This window comes from Mastigoproctus giganteus, chromosome 1 (genome assembly GCF_048544385.1).
Source record: "Mastigoproctus giganteus isolate SK-2022 chromosome 1, ASM4854438v1, whole genome shotgun sequence".
Lineage (NCBI taxonomy): Eukaryota > Metazoa > Arthropoda > Arachnida > Uropygi > Thelyphonidae > Mastigoproctus > Mastigoproctus giganteus.
Window position 1 is genome coordinate 189338116 of NC_143575.1, and position 21811 is coordinate 189359926.

The 21811-nt window shown below is 37.6% G+C and overlaps 1 protein-coding gene across 3 annotated transcripts in view; it reads left to right on the forward strand.

Moving 5' to 3' along the window:
* The window catches only part of Bet3 (blocked early in transport 3), a 60501-nt gene that overhangs the window by 16960 nt on the left and 21730 nt on the right, over positions 1-21811 (forward strand). For 2 of the 3 annotated variants that reach the window (XM_090383591.1, XM_090383583.1), the window contains exon 4: positions 2909-3005. In XM_090383591.1, the coding sequence (XP_090239717.1) occupies positions 2909-3005 (97 nt within the window). Of the gene's footprint in view, positions 1-2295; positions 2453-2908; positions 3006-21811 lie in introns of all 3 variants that reach the window. The other variant, XM_090383600.1, reaches the window with a different exon arrangement.

Genomic DNA, 21811 nt, shown 5'->3' on the forward strand with positions numbered 1-21811 from the left:
TCCCTTCTACTTCTCTCTCTCTCTCTCTCTCTCTCTCATACAGAGTAATTCAGAAATATTTTTTTTTTGGCTGGTGCAGAATAAGCCTCGGGCTTCCTTGCACCATATGGCTAATGATGATGATAATATTTTTCCTTAATAAAATCATTTGTAGCCCTTTGATATCATTTCTCTCTAAATTCTTGCCTGGTCCTGCTTCACTTTTGGAACTCTCTTTATGTATTTGATTGAAAATCAAAATACATAAATTCTCCAGAACAGAAGAATCTCTCCCAAATTATGATGCCCTCAAAATTAATCTTAATGGTTCAATCAACTCTCTTATCAGCTATGTCAAAATTACTTATGTATGTGCCATCAACTCCAGAAGCTGTACTTGCTTTTAGGTTTGAAATTTTTTTTCGACAATCATTTATCTGTAATTTCAGTATTGCTAATTATGTAGTGCTCAGTCTCTCTCATGTTCTCTCCTCACTATGAAGGGTCTTTTGTGTAAAGATCAGTGTGAAGTACATTTTATATGCCATTTGGGTTATAAGACTTTACTACACCCATTATGCAAGGGTCCGATGTGATTTTTCTTCTTCTTATTCATGTACATGAAAACCTCTTTGTCATCGTTCTTTGCTGGCTTAGTGATTACTCACACTTGACCTTTGCCGACCTTACCTTCTATGTGGTACTATTACAGATTAACTTGTAGCTGTTGTAGGCTTCAGTACTTTTCATCACTTTATTTTATTAGACAGGCTGGGCTCTGTATTCATCCATCCATCTCAGTATCCTTCTTGTACTAGGCCTGACATAGCCAAGTGGTTGGGGAGCTTGAGTGCAGTAACACACTCTTTGAATGGACCGGGGTTCAAGCCCGTGACTGCTAAAGATGATTAACATTTGTATTGATTGGTTTTTTTTTTTTTTTTTGTAAACTCCACTGACCTGGTGGTTGTGCAGGAGTATAAACAAGAACTTTTTTTTTTTAATATATTTTCTTGAAGTTATATATGCACTTGTGGCTTCTGTGGTTATTCTTTAAAGATATTCCATAGTTGTAACTTCACCTTTAATGTTTGCCCCGTTGCTCATGTAGCATCTTAAACTGTCATATTCCCTGTTCCTGAAATTTAAACCCCCATATGTGTAACAGCTGCAGATTTTCTTCACCTTCCAACTAAGGACTGCATGAACACTTCCTGCTGGTTGTTTTTTTTTTTTTGCAGGAAGTGCTGTGAGCTCTGTGATGTCATCTGGTTCATGAGTAATGGTCAGTTCTAAAATATTCTTACCTCATATATTTTCTCTAATGTGCTGATGCAAATAATCATTTGCATTTTTTTTAAAATGCAAAAAAAAAAATTTAAAATTTTTTTTAAAATTTTTTTTTTAAATTTTTTGTTTATTTAAAAAATTTAAAAATCCTCAAAATATTTAAAAAGTAATACATTTTTGTTTACATTCATCTGAGTGTAGCCCTTGCCCAAAAGCCAGCTAATTTCTTAGTTGTTTTTTACATTTAGGTATTGATGAGACTGCCAGATTGTATGAGAATTTTCTGGTGTGGGAGGAGGGATCAACAAGATAGTCAGGGCTCTCAACAAATATGGCTGTCAAATATGAAATCTATTTGGTTACTAGTATTTTACAGATCAGTCTAGTGGCTGTGAGGTTGAATTGCCAGTTTTTTTTTTTTTTTTCAAATGCGTCTGTATCTTGAGAGGATTGGCATGACTTTTGTATAGTACACCTAACTTTCAGTGCAAGCACCTGTCCATCAACGGAATTGTTTTATAGATGGAATGTTATTGGCCGAGGTAAATATGGTGAAGAAAAAGCTCAACCAATCACATCCAACTTCGTTAGGATAGCATGAAAATTAAATTTACCTGAAGAGTGTCTTGTAATTGGTTTCTTATTCAGCATTAGTACAGCACACCATTCTTTTTAATTGAACTGGTGAAAAAAAGATTTTCATTTGTGGAAACATACTGTTTATCTTGTGAAGTTGGATGTTCATTTCAATTTGTGTTGTTTTGTTAGTTGCTAATAGTTAGTATATCATTTAAAATTAATTTAACATATAGATAAAAGTTAATTGTATACAGAATTCAAGTTTTTAATTTTCAGAGTTTAACTTAATAGGAATGGTCAACAGACCATCCTATTATAATGTGAGGTAGGGTGATGATGGCTGTTTGGAAAGGTGGCATTGTACGAATTTAATAGTTAAAATGCAAGGTAAACTGGTATTTTTACCTCATGTGACTTGAGCTTACTGTGTGTAGTTTTTTTTTTTAGTATGCTTTCTCCTCAACACTACAAGTTGGAAACTTTTGGCAGTAGTTCTTTGTCTTCAACAGTATTTATCAAGTCCTGGTGATAATTATTTGCATCAGGGAAGAATGTTACAAAGTTATCAGTATTCAGAATGCTGTAACATGGAAGTAGCATTGAGGTTAGAAAATATTCAATAAAGATTACTCAGTTTAATGAGAACTTTAATATGTAATCATTTATTCCTTGTGTAATTTTAATTTTTTTAGTCAATCTGTATTGCATCATTTTAATCTGGTGTATTATGGTTTGAAATACAAATCTGGTTTTTATCTAAGAATTTCCAAAAAATATGCAAGCCCAGCTTTTTGTTTTTAAAAACATATTTTTAGTAACATTATATGATGATTTCTCCTTTTTATAATTTAGGGAAATACACTTTCAGGATTCTTGCTTTTTCTTTTTTATTTTTTTAAATAGCAATTTTTGCTATAATTGGTTTTACTGATCCATTAATGAAACTCTTGTATTAAGGAATCTATGTAAATTTTGGATTTATGATTTGTATTAAAATGTAAACATTTTAACATTTCAAAATATTCTAACTATATTGAATTATACATATTTTTTCTGTTAGGGGATATAATATTGGTTTGCGATTAATAGAAGATTTTTTGGCACACACTGGAGCAGGAAAATGCTATGATTTTAAAGATACTGCAGATAAAATTCAGGTAAAATTTTTATTTCCATGTGTAGTAACTCTTCAGACATAACTTCAGAAATCAGATGAATGCGAATGGCTGTTGTCTTTAAACAAATGGAAACCATTCAGATTATAAGCAACACTTCTGATTTAAACCAGATTTACCTAGGGAAACTTGGAATAAACATTCCAGCTTATGCATTTCCCCCAGGTTTGAACAAGGCACTCATTCAAATTATGGATACCACTACCACACCATTTTAGAACTGCAGGCACTCCCCGACTTCAGTAAGGGTTGCATTCTGCAGAACTGTATGTAGATAGTTTTATGCAAGTCAATTTCCCTAAAGGCTTATGTAGCACTTGCAACTATGCGCACTGAATTTGATTTAAGCAAAAAAGACATGTTCGACGAATGTAAATAGAATTATGTATTCAATTTTTTTCATCTCTTGCATAGGTAAAATTACGAAAAATTATTTTGTTTCTCAGAGCAAAACTGGAGTTTAAATTAATAAGCTTTCAGCTGGGAGGCAGCCTTCTTCAGATTGAATACATGAATGGCAGTTGGAATAGAGATGTGCACTGCCAGGATGGTGCGTGAGGCGCGTGGTTAATTGTTTGTGGCTGTGACACATGGTGGTGTCGTGGCCAGCGTTTGTCTATGGATAGAATTACTGCCTCTGTGATGGGGTTAACTTGGCAACCACTGTTCCTGTTCAAAGAGGCATCCGAGCATTTTATATTTAACGATTCCAACCAGGTGCGCTTTAGGTAATGGTGGGACCTGTCCACAACCACGACATCGCGGTGTGGGTCGATGTCGTGGCGGGTTGTCCAGACATGCTCGGCGATAGCTGAATGTTCTACATCTGCCAAACGGATCGCCCTTTTATGTTCTGAGAGACGTTTCTCGAGTCGACGTCCAGTCTCTCCAAAGTAGCAGCTGGTGCAGTCACGGCAAGAGATGCGATAGACCAAACCGCTCTGTAGAAGAGTGGGGACGGGTGTTTTTACGTTGGAGATAAGAGAACGCAGTTTCTTGCCTGGGAGTTGGACGCATTTTATCCCATATGATGTTAAGATTCTACCGATCTGTTGTGACAGGTTGGGGTAGTATGGGATAAATGCCCTCGTGGATGACTCGTCACTGTTCGCGTTGCTGTTGGTCGTCGCGTTGTCGCGTGCCTGTAGATCACACTTGTCAAGGACGTCGATGGGATAGCCACACTTCGTAAGGTCTACTTTGACTCTGGTGATCTCTTTGCGTCTCTCATCTGCGGAGCTGGAGTGTGTCCAGGCGTGAGTTAGCAAGGTTTGGGCAGTGGAGAGGAGGTGGCCCCGCGTGTGTGCTGACCGGAAGTTGGTAAATTGGCCAGCACACATAGGTTTGCGATAAACTGTCGTCTTCAGGCATGTGTCTTCGCACCGGACAAGTGTATCTAGGTATGGTATGGAGTTGTTCGACTCCAGCTCAATCGTAAACTTTATGAAGGGCGATAGTGAGTTGAGGTGGGTTAGGAGCCGTTGACCTGAGTCTCTAGGGATGACAACGAACACATAGTCTACATAGCGACACCAAAAGGCGATGTGATCTGGCGCGTGTGTAAACGCACGTCCCTCTAACTCCTCCATCACGATGTTTGCTGTGACAGAGCTGACAGGGGAACCCATGGCTGTGCCATGTATCTGCTGGTAGATTGAGTCGTTAAACATGATTGCACCCCCTCTTAAGCACAGTCTGAGGGCGGCGGAAATGTCATCAGGCATCAGCCTAGTTCTGTCGCTAAGGGTTTCATCGTTGTCCAAGAGTTGTTTTGCACAAGAGATGGCAAGTTCCACTGGGATGGAGGTAAATAATGATATTACATCGAACGAAGCCATGACTTGATCCTGTGAGATGGATATAGAGTGGATCCTTTCTATGAACTCAACACTGTTGGAGACGGTGTAGGTGGTCTTGTCAACTAGAGGAGAAAGAAGTCTCGAGACAAACTTGGACAGCTCGTAAGTTGGTGATCCACAGCAGGATACAATTGGTCTCAGTGGTGTGTCTTCTTTGTGCACCGTCGGCAGGCCGTAAAACCATGGGATCTGACACCCGGAGGCACGGAGGTGATTACGGGTTGACTGTGATTTTTTCTTGTTTCAGCCAGCTGTTGATGAGGATATTCACCTCTGACTCCCATCGTTCCAAAGCTCTGTTGGGGTTAACAGCTAGGGGTTTGTAGATGGAAGTGTCTCGTAAAAGCAGTAAGGCTTTCGCCATGTAATCAGCGTGGTTCATTACAACCGTGCGACGGCCTTTGTCCGCCGGTAGGATGACGATGGACGAATCCTGTTTCAGTGCCTTGAGGGTAGAAATCTGCATACGGTTGAGGTTTGAAGAGACGGGGCGAGCATGGTGTAGAACTGCTGCAGTCTTCAACCGGATAGCGTTGGCTGTATCTTCCGGGAGGCGTGATAAGCTCGCTTCCGCACCCAAGGTGATGTCGGTGATTGGTGGGTGCTTTGGAAGAACGGCAAATGTCATGCCAAGGGTTAATAAGTTTATTTGTTCTGCAAATAACTGCTTGCTGCTTAGGTTCAGTACAAAGTCCGTACAATTTGTGAGAGGGGTATTATGCTGGCGACGAAATTGTTGGGATTCATTAAATAAAGTATTGAACTTACGTTTCTGTCGGGCACAATAACGATCTGATTCTCTGACAGCCTGGTAACATAAAGTATTGATAACATTGGTGTAGACCGGATCGGGAATCAAAGCCTTAAGGTCGGCTAGTAGGCATGCTTTGCTCGTTGAAGCCAAAAATTTCAAAATTATAAAATTACAAAAAAAGGGAGGAGACAGGCATAACATCAGCAAATTTTAACTTTCGAGCACAGTTGCCAGAACCAACATCTCTAGCTGATAAGAATGCTGCTGCAGAGATTGAGGCCTGTGGAAATTTAGAAGGGTCTTTTTCCAACACATCACAAAATTTCTCTGCTGCTGCAGAATTGGCACTGGCGACTTCACTGCATACTTTAACGTTGTGGAAACCAGTGCGATGCTTGAACCTATTAAACCACCTGTTGCTTGCCACGAACTTGGCTTGGGGTTCATCATACTTATCCTTAATATCTTCATAAATACTTGTTGCTTTTGCTTGAATGGCCATTAGACTCAGGGGCACTCGCTTCTGAATCTGATTTTCCATCCATATTATTAATAGCTTTTCCATCTTCGATATAGCATCTGAATGCTGTTTTGTGATCACTGTTGATCACAATGATCAACATGCCTTGATCCTTTAATATGTTCTTTTACACGTGCACTGTTCTTTAAAATAGCGTTAGCTGTTGAAGCAGCGAGACCTAATTCCTGTGCAATAGATGACAAACTTTGTCCTGCTTCTTAACCATTTTCATCTTCATTTCTAAATCAATTTTGTTTCATTTCCTGGCATTGCCACCACTTGCACTTTCTGTTGGTTGCTTTCCCTTCATCATTGTAATAAGGAAATAGGAATGAAAAGAAGATTCTGAAAATGTATTTTATGTTTTTTATATGATTGAAGATTTCAGTGCAGTGGAACACATTTCATCATAATAACCTAAAAACTCAAACAATTCAGTTATGGTATTATTGCAAATGCAGTAAGATCGACTTTACTACCCATTTATAATAAATTGCATTAACAGAAAAGCCCAATAAACCGGAAAGTGCAAATTGTTTTTATTGTTTTACGGTCATGACCTCCAGAAATTTTCTTTAGAAAAATATCAACAAAGCCGTTCAAAATTGATTCTTATAATGGAAAATATGGTATTGATGAAAGGGTAGCACTCCATTATAAAAATAACCTTTTGGAGAGATAAATAGCTTAGTTATATAGCGAGTATTTCAACTTCCGAAGCCTTGGAACGAATTACCAAAAAAAAGTGTTACAATTATTCCTGCAGGATGCAAAATATGTTTCCACAATTTAAGTTTGCACTGGCTGGTAAAAACTTGCGTAAAGTCAAATTTACGGAAGTCACGTATTACGTAAGGCTGACTAGTTGGATAGCTTTCATACTGTGATGAAGCTCGATTTCAGTCTCATGGATTATATCTGGTTTTAAGTGTTTTTAGGCCATTCCCCCCTATATGTTTGTGTGTCTCAGATGACAGATGTAGTGGTGAGTCTGTGGACATATTTTTTTATGTCAGTTAGCGAGGGTGTCGCGCTTTTCTGCACGTTTTAAATTTTCTACATTGATAGTGTTTCATTTCTCAGTTTTAACACGAGAAAATGGCTGGCTTTTATTATGGATACGTTTTCTGATTGAATATTATTATGTGCTTTGGCCTTTGACACTCCAAATACAGGAGTGTTAGTGTCTTGAGAATCTTTGGCTTACTAGTCTGATTGCTTATGGCCTGGGGTATTCAATGATGTATATATTATTATATATTGCTTGTCAGGGAGTGTTTAATGATGCGTTTTAACTTTACTATGCAATATTATAGTTAGTTGTTTTTGACTTTTCATTTTGCCATCTTGTCTTCCCCAAAATTTCCTCCAATAGGCTTCCTTGGCAGGCTTTTTTTTTTTTTTTTGGGTGCTGCCATTTTGAATGGTGATGCCACTGTTGCTGTACCTGTATCTTGTTAAATTGCACTCTGGGTATTTAATATGGCTGCCTACAGTGTGGGCCACCATTTTGATTAGTTTGTATATTGTATATATTAGTACTGCAGATGGCAAAATATTAACCATTCTTATATACATATTTACAAAAGTTATAGCTTAGTTATTATGATTGTCAATGTATTTAAAATTTGTTTTTGTGTATACTGAGTGGGAAAAATAAATCTCTCACTGTATTTTATGTTTAGGCCTAACAGCAGGTGTTTTTTGGGCTATATTTGAATTGTATTGCTAAGCCTTATGTATATTATGTGCCTCTTGAGTCTTTGGGCAGTTATTTTAAATGGTGTTTTCTCAGCTGCTATGGGCCCTTTTAATGTACTTTTTGGGTCTCTAGATTAATTACCTGCCCCCTTTCCTTCTATCAGGGTGGCAGTTCCCCCGGTGGATGGTTTGAAGTTAGAATTTTTCTCGGTTGTGGTTTACTGAAACTTTTTGTTGTTTGGTGTACACGTTCCCTGTATATACAAAGACATATATGCAAATTTACAGACACTTCTGATGGATAGATCTCGAGATATAGGACTGTACAGCTTTTTGGATTTTCATCCAGGTGTTTTTTATCATTTCAAACTGGAATTTGAATATTGAATAACTTTTGATCTACTGGACCAATTTAGTTCAAATTTGGACGGTGGTCCCAAAATTTAGTGTTTTACTGAATTGTGTCTCCAGCACCCCTGGTGACAAAAATAAATATTTTATTTTGAAATTTGACTGCTTTCTCTGCAACTTGTGATATAGGTTACAATGGATAGTGACAGTTCTTGTTGTTCTCCTGACATGTCTGGAAATTTAACTCCAGCTCCCTCCCATAGTAAAGACTTGAAGCCTGACAACCTTTCTATTTGACTTAGTGCTCAGATTAACATGAATCCTGTTGTTCAGCTAGAAGATGTTCTCGAAATGAATCCTCAACCCCTAACCACCAGTACTGATAACAGTTATGATTATTTTGTCTTACAGCAGTTGTGCCTCTTGAGGCTTTTTGTCCATTAACTATAATTATGTGTTGGTTGGCCCAAAATTACTGAGCCATGAAAATCTTAAATTATTATAAGAATTGTTCTTCTGGTTGCATTGGTGCCTTCTTTAATTGTTTGTAAATTATTGTAATCACTTACTTGTACTGTGCTGTTGATTTGACAGCACTTGGATGTGCATTGGGTTAAATTGATGTGGTCTATAGTTAGATCGATGTAAATATTGATTTTTACATATTATTATGGCTATTATTTAGGTTTTATTTAGTGAATTTAATGCGCGGGTGTGTATTTTGCTTGTTCTTGTTGCAGTGGGTTGAAATATTTTTCCTGTGTATATTGGATGTAGTGTATAGTTTAATTGCTCTTTTATATCTTAACTGACAAGATGTTTAAGTGTTTCCTTGTTTCTAGCAATTGCTTTAACACTTTTACTATGGTAACAGATTTTTATTTTATTTTATTGTAGGTGTCATAAACTGGCACCTAATTGGTAGTTTTATTTTCCTAGACCGAATTCTTGTTTGGGATTATCTGATGGTTGTTACCATCTTACCTTTTACAAATGTAAATACTCCCATCTAGTCTCCTTTTTCTTTTTTCCTTCCTGGGAAATCAGATTCTTCTGAATTTCCCTAAGAGTTTTCGCTAGAAGTAGTTCCTGGCTGCCTCCTCGTGGCTAGGGATGGGAGCAGGGGGTTGGGGCATCTCTCTGCCCTCAACCCCCTGCTGCTAAATGCCAGGTACCGGAATACACACAACACTAAGTACACTACTTTTGGTAACCTTTGAGAATTTTCTTTCCTAAATTATCTCTTTTTTTTTTTTTTTTTTTTTTTTTTTTCTCCATGCCGGCGTTTGGTGAAATGCCTAAAATTTGGTGGTTTATAGGGGGAACCCTGGGTGCCACCAATAAAGTACAAAATACCTTGAATTACTTAAGGCGGGGAGTGTCTGTATTGTGTTTACAGTACAAATAAAATTTACATTATGGTGGTGGTGGGAATCCTAGGATACGAGGGCAACTCAGTAAGTTCTGCACAATTAAATGACCAATTTAATTAAATGTGAACAAAGTATATTATAATTCTGAACTTTGATTGTTATATCATTGGTCTACTCTTGTTTCCATTGGCTGGTTCCCTGCACATTGTTGTCTGGTTTCCAGAGTGTGTAATCCTTTCCTGCCATTTCAGTAAATAGCATCCTTTAGTGTAGCACAGTTCTGTCTCCAGTGATCAAGTTACAGCAATTACATGCATTTCATTTGATCTTATTTTTAGTTGATTGCCCTTGCGAAGATCTTAGTAATTTTGTTGCTTTTAACCTGCATTATAGATTATTAACAGTATTTAGTATTATGTTTCCATAAAATTCATCCAAGCAAGTTTTATGCAAGTTAAAATTCCAGTTTCTTAATTAAATCTTACTTTATATACAGTAAAATCTCTGTATCCTTGGGGGATACGTTTCAAGATCTACCGTGGATGGCTGAAACCACAGATATAAGCGAACACCTGCTGACCCCCATATATAACGTGCTTTTCTTGTACATACATACATACGTATAATAAAGTTTAATTGATAAATTCAACACACAGTAAGACATTACCAACATTAAATACAGTAATAATAAAGTACATTGTACATTATTATACACTGTACTCTCTCTCTCTCTCTCTCTCTCTCAAATGAAAGGGATTCTGACGTTTTAGCCTGATCCTCAAGAGGCGATAGAGCAATGAAAATTATGCTTTCTATACACCTCAAAGGACAAAGGGCACAATAGAAAAACGTACCTGTACTGTTACACATTTTACAATGAAAAATACCCGTACCTCTATATATCATGTTATGAAAAGAATTTTTTATTTGTTAGAAAATATCTCAGCATATTGTGGGTACTCACCGGGTTCTTCATTGTTGCTGCGATGGTCCATGATTACAATGATACTGTACAATGTCTACGATGATGAGATGAAGTGGGGTGATAGTGTAGGCATTGTGACGTTCTTCTAGGCTATTGACCTTCTGACGAGATGCCAGAAGGATCATCTTCTGAAGCTGGAGGAGACAAAGATGGCTGTTGTTGGATGATATCAGGAATAGACAATGTTAATGGCTGTGGATTGTTGATAGTGGACACTTGTTTTTTTCTACCTTTTTGAAGAACATCGTGATAGGGAGTTGTTTCTTTTGCCTTTTTAATTCATCAAACACATGCTGGAGAGGTTCCATTGCTTCTGTTATTATCAAAGGTAACTTTAATGCTGCGTTCCATCATAGGATCGTAATCCATTATCTTCTCCTTTAAGTTTTGTACCATCCGAAACACTTCGCCAAATTTTTCAAGTGTCCACTTTGCTGGTTCAGCTTCAGTTTCTTCTTCCTCTGTAGACGACCTAACAAGGTCTTCTAACTTCCTCGTTCATCAAAACCCCAATGTTCTTCAACATGGTCTACCAAATCTTCAGCTATCATATCGACCATTTCATCTCCACCAACTTCTCTTGCTGTTCGGATGATCTTGTTTACCTCTCTGTCGATTCCTGGGAAGCCTTTGAAATGGTGGACGACTTCACTCCACAAATTCTTCCAGCATTCATTCACCGTTTCTGGTTTTAATTCATCCATTGCGCCTATGGTGAATGATTTCATTGTTAGAGTCAGCATCAATCGCTGCTTGAATCATCTCGAACACTTGCCGAGTGTATGCAGCCTTGACACACCTAATGATACCCTGGTCAAGTGGCTGAAGTAGTGGGGTTGTGTTAGGTGACAAAAATACAACCTGGACATTAGGATCTTCAAGATCTTAAATCTTTTCCAAGATCCGTGATCGACTGATGATGACCAGGCACATTGTCTATTATTAATAAAACCTTGAAAGGTAACCCTTCCTCACTTCGGGGATGAAGCATTCGTGGAACCATTCAGTGAATAACACTGCTGTGACCCATGCCTTGAGGTTATGTTGCCAGAAGATGAGCAAATAATTTTTTGTTTTTGTGTTTGAGAGCATGACGATTCTTCGCTTGGTAAACAATGCCAGGCTTTATTATATGCCCATCCGTAGTGCCACATAGTACCAACATCAATCGGTCCTTCCATGCTTTAAAGCCTGGTGCCTGTTTTGCAGTTTTGTGGATATAGGTTCTTTTGGACATCTTTTTCCAAAACAGTCCTGTTTCATCACAATTAAAAACTTGCTTAGGATGGTAGCCTCCATTCTCTATATTTTTCTTTAACTTTGCCAGAAACGTGGCAGCAGCTTCCTCATTGGCAGATGCAGCTTCTCTGGTAATTTTTATATTTTTCAGATTAAACCTATTTCTGAATCTATGTAACCATCCCCTGCTTGCTGTAAATGGCTTGGTTTTCTCTTCCATTTCGTCTTTTTTCTGCAAGTCCTCGTGTAGGCTTAAGGCCTTTTGCTGTAACACATTGCCATCAAAACTGGTGAGATATCACTATCAGCAAAATTATACCCATTTATACTAACTTGACCAATATAAAAGAAAAAATTAATTAAATATAACAAAATTAGCTACTTAATTTCATTTTTTCAGAAGGTCACAAAGCCACATTCCTGCACTTAATCCTTCCTTTGTGTTCCTGGTATTAATGCAGTGGTATTTTCTTTTAGTGCCTCAGATCAGTGGCTCCTGTAAAGGTCTCCTATCCCTGTAGTGCTTTTTTTGTTGGCTTCTTTACATGGTGTGATGACATCCAGTGACTTTCTGCTCATTCAAAATTTGAATTGTACTAGTCTTTGCACATTGGGAGTCATGTCTCTCCAGAAGCCTGTAAGGTCCTGTCCATTCCTCCATTGTTAGGGAACTGATTCGGGCACTAGTCAGGTTATATTGCTGTATAGCACTCTTGCACATGTTACATCTTCTATTTAATTTACTTTTGCATAGATCATTGTATATAACAAAACCTCTATGGTTTTAATAAAAATGGCCAGACAGTATATTTATATACCCATTTCAAGCCTGAACGTATTGCAGTGACTTTGTTCTATTTCATTTCTGTCCTTTCAGAGTATTTTTTAAACTAGTTGCTTTTATAATGGTAATGTTGATGCCTAACATACAAACTTTGGTTTGTCTTAAAATTCAGTTATGTAGTAATGCAAATGCACTAAATAAAATAGTTTGAATGTTTCTGCCTTAAAATTTTATTAGTTTAAGAAGTATACTTTTTAGCATCCCTCATATTGCAAAAATAAGTCACAACTGAGTTGTCATCTTTTATACCTTTGGGTACCTACCTGCCCACTGATGAGAGGCCAGGTAACTTGGAAACAGTGCTGTCTGGATGGTGGTGTACTCAAATGAGAATAAGTAACTGTAGGCTTCTTTAATGGGGAAGTGTTACTTGCTTGCTTTGCTGAGTTGATTATTCTCATCCAGTTGTACCTTGTGGTTAAGGCATCAACTGTAAAACTCTAATTTGTTTAGCTATTGAAATGCTGTAATTTCATCAATCGCTTTTGAGATGGAACTAAATATCTGATTTCGTTTCATTTATATATATTAAGTATCATTTTTAGATTAGTGCATATTATGTGAGATTAGATGAATTGTTCAGTTGCATTGCAGATTAAGCATATTGGTGGTGGTTACGATATGTGTACTTAAAGTATTTTAAGTACACATATCATAATTTAGTATTTAGTATCAACATATTTGCTTATGTTTAATCTAATAATAAACACTAAAGATAATGGCAAAAACTATAAAATTAATATTATCAATCCATTCATCCACTTGAACATTCTTCTGCTACTTGTCAGCAGCTTTGAGCAGAGAAGTGACCAAACAAAATGAATGGCTTGTTTCTGTTATTCCAGTAACAGTTTTATCAATCATATTATATTATAGTATTTTGTTAGTAAGGCCATTTTTTTTTTTTAATATCTGATATTAGCTTCTGAAAATTAATATTGATTACATTTATTATTAAAGAAGATAATAATGACAAACTGGGATTGGAAACCAAAGCCCTATGGTTATGCATGAGAATAAACCAAAACTTATGCCCACTAAGTTAAGACCAAAGAACTCCAAACTTGCAGCAGTAGGAAAGAAAAGAAGGGATTTCATAATTGCTGTCAAGTATGTATTACATTTGAAAGCACTGCTTGGCTTTATAATAGGTCATAGTTATTGACCAGTTTAAATTAAAATACCACTAATTGAATATGAGAAAAAATACAAAATTTTTGATTTGTAACCATCTTTGGCGACACCTACTAAATTTCGGACGGTAGTAAAATCAATTTGTCATGATTTTGCGATGCAGCAATGATGCCATTTGACTTCATTTTCGTTTCATAACAAAAAATAGTCTGGAGAGGAGATTGCGCAGGAGAGGATCATGGGAGATGATATTGGATGTGCTCAGAGCTGGCATAAACCAGCTGGTTGCGAAAAAAGTTTGATTCGGGGCATAGGTGGCTTTGGGCTAACCATTGCCACCCTTGGCAGAAACCTTTTGGTAACCAGAGAAATGGATATCTTGAAAAATTTAAAGTAAAGCACAATTTTAAAAAAATAAAAATAAATAACATGGTTCGACTAGCAGAAAGCATCGTGGGAAAGGCAAAAAAAACTGAGTCAGGAGAGGAGATTGTGAAAGGTGCAATGAGAGGTGATCTTGGATGTGAGGTGCTCAGAGCTGGCATGAACTAGCTGGTTGCAGAAAAACGTTTATGATTCGGGGCATACCACTTAGGTGGATTTGGGTTAACCATTGCCACCTATGGTAGAAATCTTTTGGTAAACAAACAAATGGATATCTTGAGGGCAGTGATATTGGATGTGCTCAGAGCTGGCATAAACCAGCTCTGAGCACATCCAATATCATTACATTACAAGCACTTCAGCCTTACAAGTTGAAGTGCATGTAATGTAGACATTACAGTATCCGTTTGTATTACTGAAGTAGTTGTATATTTTTATCAAGAGGCGATCATAAACGTTTTTCTGCAACCAGCTGGGCCTGTCAAGAATATTTGAATCAGTTCGTGATTGGGAGACAAGACTCCAAATTACATGTATGAGTAGAATCTTTTGCTTGCCATTAGCCATTCTCATTAAGTTGCAGAAGTCCTCATTGGTCATCAAGTTTTTGTGTTTCTTTGCAATTGGGCTGAGTCGGTTGAGCATGGCGAGCTTTAGATCCTCATTCATCTCATTGTTTGGATGATTGTAAAAGTTTTGAAAGGGGGTCACCATTGTTATTGTCTTGACACATCGTCTTACATATTTCAGTATTTGCATTTTCAGTCATGTGTATCCTATTTATCACTAACATTGATTCAGTAAAGTAGCGAGCATGAGCATAAATTACATTGTTCATGATTTCGGTTCTAGTTGTTCGAAATTTAGTAGGTGCCATCAAAGATGTTTACACATAAAAGATCTTTCTTGTGATAGGGTACTCATGAGTTTTTTTTTTTTTCTTCAGAAGAGAAACACATTTTTCGATTTGCAGAGATTCAGACATTCATGTTAGGTCAAGATTCCAAAATCCATCATCTGTATGAATATTGATATTCATATAATGCTGATTTTTTTTTTTTATGGATGTCCATTTTTTGCATTTAAGGCTAATTGCCTTTTTGCCAACTTTGTGTTTTTAAGTATCCCCAAATTTTCTCGCCATATTTCAGAACAATTTCTCTGTGTTTGGCGAAATTGGAATATCTTTGGTCCTTCAGGCTGTCACAGACATTCTCCCAGGTATGCCATGCTGGGCATGGTAACTGAGAGTCTAAAATGCTGATGGAACTGATATTTGGATGACACACAAGTCAAGTGAACCTAATTTTGGTGAAGTCTGGTCAGACCGTGAGAGCCAAATCCTCTACTTGCACCTCCAAAATGGCGAGACTTAGTAACCCTATAACCCTCATGTGCACATCCTGAAATATGACACCTAACATACTGGAGGTGACCACCCAGGTGTGAACCAACGTAAGCTGGAGTTGAGGTATGGCCCTCTCACCAAATGGAGGAATGCTGCCCCTTTGTGTTACCGGGTGCTACTAAGTGGTAGATGACTCCCGTGAACTGGTGCAATACCACCACTTTACTTATTGGAGGCTTGAATTGGTGGAACCCATGTTTAGTCTACAGAGCAAAGCTCCGGCAACCTCCCCATCTCTTCCTTCATGCAGTATGATTGATGTCTTTTAATGTTATGATGGACATCATGGCGAGACATCTTCCTTACATTTCAAGGGTAGAGGTCTAAAATGATGTTTGCAGGCTGGCTGTTAGATAGTCAATTGGACCAAACTTATTGGACCAAACCTCTTTAGAAGGCTTCTAGATCAGCTAATGTATAATCTCACTGCCTCTACTCTGCCAGATAGTGACTGGAGGGGTGGAGGGGGCATTGTTGAGATCATGTTATGTCAAGGAGCTGGGTATGTTCTTGCTATGTTTATGCTATATCCAAAAATTTAATTACTTCATACAGCATATCCTCCCTACCTTTTCTTACTGCTGACTACATGATGAATTGTTAAACAAATAGAACAAACGAAAAGAACTAAACCTCCCAAACACTTCCTATTTCATTTCACAAATGTATGTGTCTCAGTTCTAATCTCAATGATGTCCATTTCCACTTAGTCTGCTATACCCCATATACTTTTTCTGACAGAGTCCCAGTTATTGGTTGATTCAACCACTGCTCACCTCACTTGTCCGAATCTCCTCTGACTTAAAATCTCTCTACCACATTCTGTCAAATTCATCCGTCACCTCTGTCATTCTCCCAACTCTACTAATTACTTTGAATTCTTTCACTTGCTCTTTTTTAAATTTTACTTTCACCAGTCTAACTTTCTGAACAATGAGATAATTTTTGTTGGTGATTTTAATGTTCACAACTCCAGCTGGCTTCCATTTTCTAGTCACAGAGACCCAGCTGGTCGAGATGCTGATGCTTTTGCTGTTACTAATTACCTTGCACAGATTGTTCATTTACCTACCAGAATACAATACAATCCTAACCATGTAGCCAGTGTGCTTGATCTCTTTTCTGACAACCAACCCTTCTAAGTACACAGTAGAGGTGAGTAGTCCTCTAGGCACCTTAAATCATAACTTGGTGTTTGTCTCTTCTCCAGTGGAGCTTTTCTCTCTCTCTCTCTGTGTTTGCTATTCTCAACCTCTTGTTGTTTGGCATTACAAGAATGCAAAATGGGATGAGCTGCGAGATTTCTTTTCTTCCTTTCCTTGATCGGATTACTGTTTGAAATATTCTGATGGCAATGTTTGCTCAGATTGTGTCAGTGAAATTATTCTTGTAGGAATGAAATCCTTCCTTCTACACTCAACCTTAAAATCTCATCCTTTATCTAAACCTGATTTTCCAATAAATGTGCTATGGCTGTTTAAGATAAGAATGTTGCCTATTGCAATTGGCTTGTATCCAAATCTCTAGGTACATTTTCTGCCTATAGTAAAGCTCACAACAACTGTAAAGCAGTTGTTAATCAGTCCAAACTCTGTCAAACAAGGTAAGAGTAGAAAATTTGCTTCTTGTCCAAATGGTAGTTAATCATTCTGGCCACAACTTTTGCCCATCTCTAACCCCATCTCTGTCAAGACCAGATGGTTTTATTGCCACTTCAGCCAAAGATAAAGCAGACCTGCTATCTCCTACTTTTTTTCCCAACTAGTATATTGATGATCTTGGTACAAAACTTTTTACCATTCCCAGTACACTCCATTCAATGCCTCCTGTGGTCTTCTGTCAAAAGGATGTCAGAAGGATTTTGAACAATCTTGAAGCTAAGAAAGCTTCAGGTTCTCATGGTATTTCTCTTGTTCTCAAAACCTGTGCCCAGAACTTACTCCTGTCCCGTGTTGCCTTTTATCACTTTCTTAATCCAAAGGTGTTTTCCCTTCTGCTTGGATATCTACTCATATTCAGCCAGTTCCTGAAAAGGATGATAAATCCTTCTCATCCATTATCGTCCCATTGCACTTTTAGTCTTTCTAAAGTAATGGAGAAATCAATTAACCAGCAACTCTTAACCTCAAGAAACCTTCCATCTGATCAATGATCAGCAGTATGGAGTCCATCAATGTTGATCCACTGGTGATATTCTGCCTTATTTTATCTGCCTATAGACAAATTCAGTGGAAAAGTTTGATGAAAATTAAGTATTGCTCTTGACATTTCAAAGGTTTTTGATTGTGTTTGGCATAAAGTTCCTAAATAAGCTTCCATCCATTTTTTGTAATTGGGTATCCAGTTTTCTCTCTGACCGCTCACTGCAGATGATGGTAGATGGCCCTGTCTTTTAACTTCTCCACTAATGCTGGTGTTTCCCAAAGTTCAATTCTTTCTCCCACTCTTTTCCTCTTGTATATTAATGACCTTTCTTCCATTGACCAGAAATCCTTTCCATAGTTTTGCCGATGATAGCACATTGCATTCCACTTTCCAGTTTGAGGAACCTTGCTCAGCATAAATATTTTCAACTTCTTGAATATCCACTACTAATTCCTTAAATGCTGTTCTCCAGTGGGGCAAAGATAACTTTGTGAATTTCAATCCTTTTAAAATTTAGTCCTGTCTTATATCTTGCAAAAAGGATTCTTCTGCTCCTGTGCTTATCTTTGATGACACTGATTTCTAGGCAAGATCATATATCATCACATAGCAAGATCATATATCTAGTAGGGGTTACCCTGACTTCTAATCTCTCTCTTGGCAATTAGTTACGATAATTATTTATGATCAAAAAACAAATTGAACACTGTATTCTCAAGTCTATGCATGCTGTATCGCATATCACCACAACTAGAACTAGCTTACGAAATGGCATTTGATCATACTTGAAAGGAAAATACGTCACACATTTACGTATGATTAGAGACTGGAAATTTTGAGGACAGATATACTTCTCTTTTAGTATAGCTATGTTGACAGTTTGTCTGATTATGGAAATTGTTGCAGTTTAATTTTAAAAAAATGCATAAATTTTTTTTTTTTCTCTAATACTGTCAGTACTAGTATTGGATGGATTGAAATACCAATAACAAGTTTTCTTGTTATCCCACTAAGAATCTTTACCTGTTGGTGGTCCCAGGCACGCCTCCATGTGGCATGGGATGGGAGTCAGGGGGCAGTGGACCAGGTGATCACTGCCTCCTGGCTACAAAGGTTCCAGGTGCTGGCACTTAACATTCAATGTAGCACACACGCACATGCACAAACTTGACACACCAACACTTATTCACACTTGCCAGCTTTGGCATGTTTGCTTTTCAGACACTACTGCAGCACATAAGGGGGGGGGAAACCCTGGAGTCCACCTCAAAACACAAGAATACCTTAAATTGGCTTTTTTTTTTTTTTTTTTTTTTTTTTTTTTTTTTTTGTGAAACTGCAAATGCCTGGGATGCTGGTATGCCAGTATTGCAATCTGTAATTACAACCGAATTTGTAAATACAGTAGAACCCAGATAAGAAATTCTCGCATAAGAAGTTTTCCCCTGCACTAGGTTTGGTTTCTTAATTCACAGTTTCAACTCTATATATATATTGTAATGTATTATTTTCCCATGTAAGAAGTTTCCTGGGTATTGGTATTAGTAATGGCCGCATGGTGCAAGAAAGCCTATGGCATATGCTGAACCAGCCAAAAAAAAAATCCGAACAAACCAATGATAAAAAAAAAAATAATAAATAAATAATAATTAATAAAAAAAAAGGAAATTAAACCTATCATCCTATGTGCTTCCCTTACCCAAAAATACTATCCAGATGACCTTTGAATTTCCCCAAACTGTCGGCCTCTACCACCTATGAAGGCAACTTATTCCAGTAATTTATAACTCGCTGGCTAAAATAAAACTTTCTGCAGTCCAATCTAAACATTTCCCCCCGTAACTTGAATTTATGTCCCCTAGTTCTAGCATCATTTATAGTCTTGAAAATTTTGTCCTCATTCATTTTACTGATGCCTCTCAGAGCCTTAAACACCTCAATCAAATCTCCTCTAAAGTGTCTAGTTTCCAAACTCCAACCCACATATTCGAAGTCTTTCTTCATAAGGACGCCCTTTTGCCGATCTCACCAGGCGAGTTACCTGTCTTTGCACCCTTTCAAGAAGCTCTGTCTTTCTTTAGGTGCGGTCTCAATACTTGAACACAGTATTCCAAGTGTGGTCTAACATAAGCCTTATATAATGGGATTATCACGTCCCTATCTCTACTTGCAAAAGTTCGATAGATCATCGATAGGTCACCATGGGCCTTCCTTGCAACCTGTTTACAATGCTCAGAGAATTTCATGTCTGACCGTATCGTAACACCCAAGTCCCTTTCCTTCAGTACTGGATTTAGTTGAACTCCACCAAGTGAATAAGTTATTTTGGGATTACTGTTTCCCAGGTGTAATACCTTACACTTTGTTGGATTAAAGCATAGCTGCCATTTTTCTGACCATTCCTGAAGTCTATCTAGGTCTCTCTGAAGAAGCTCAGCTTGACAGTGATCATTGACTACTCTACCAATTTTAACATCATCTGCAAATTTAGACATCACTTCCTCTATCCCTTCATCGATGTCATTTATGAAAATTAAAAACAGTGGTCCTAATACTGATCCTTGGGAAACCCACTTCTTACATCAACCCAATCTGAGGAATAGCCATTTATCACAACCCTCTGCCTCCTGCCCTGAAGCCATCCTGCTATCCATCTAAGGATTTTCCCATTGATTCCAACCTGTACCAGCTTATAAAGCAACCGCTCATGTGGGACTGAGTAAAAAGCTTTGCTGAAATCTAAATAAACAATGTCGAAATTATTACCAAAATCCAGCTCGTGAGTGACCAGATTTGTTAAACATGATTTTCCCTTTACAAAACCATGCTGAGTATTCTTGAGAATTTCAATTCGATCCAAATGATCCTGAATTCCACCCTTGATCATTGCCTCCATGATTTTCCCTACTACTGAAGTCAGACTGACAGGTCGATAATTTCCAACTTCACTTTTAGAGCCTCCCTTATGTATGGGAGATACATTTACACTTTGCTAATCCAAGGGAATCTCCCCAGAATCTAGTGATGCTCGCATCATTAGCCTCAATGGTTCAATGCACTCACATGCCACCTCCCTTAAGATTATAGGTTATATTCCATCAACTCCAAGAGCCTTACTGGTCTGTAGGCGCGAAAGTTTTTTCATTAAATAATCTTGCGAAATTTCAGTATCATTAATTACATATTTTTTAACTTTGCTCCCACAATTTCCCATTGCCACAAAAGGTTTTTTCATTTGTAAATATCGATGCAAAATAACTGTTGAGTTCATCTGCAACAGCAGCTGATGTATTTAATACTATTCCCTTTCCCTTACGCAAAGGTCCGATCTGGTTTGTCCTGCTCTTCTTGGCATTTATATATGTGAAGAATTCTTTATCCCCCCTCTTTGCTCTGTTTGCTAGTGATTTCTCATAAACTGCCTTTGCCTGTCGAACCTTTTCTGTGGCTCTATTACACATCACCTTGTAGCTGTTATAGGCTTCAGTACTTTTTATTGCTCTGTAACCTTTCCATACCATCTTTTTCTGCTCAAGTAATGTGGCAACTTCACTATTCATCCAATTTGGAACCCTTCTCGTGGAGTATTTTTTTAATGGTATATAAGCATTCAAGGCATCTGTGATTAATGTTTTAAAAGCGTACCACAGTTCAAATGTATTCATTTTCTGCACGATACCTACCCAGTTAAATGAGGCCATGTAGTACCTTAAGGCATCGTAATTTCCTTTTCTGAAATTAAAACCCATTCCTTTGCCTTTTACTTCTGCTACATCTCTCGTCATCATCAACCGTAGAACTCAGGGATCACTTCCTGCTACTGGTTCCTCTACTGTCAGCCCTGTTATGTCATCTGATTCATATGTGATGATGAGGTCTAGGATATTCTTTTCTCTAGTACTTTCCCTGACATGTTGATACAGATAACAGTCATCTAGTTGATTTAAAAATTTTGTTTCCCATGTCGAGTTTCCTTCCCATTTACTCCAATCAATTAGAGGCAAATTGAAATTACCCATAATAAGGCATTGACGCTTACTTGCCCATTCCACTTGCATGTAGAGGCTTTTGTCATAATCTTCACAATCACC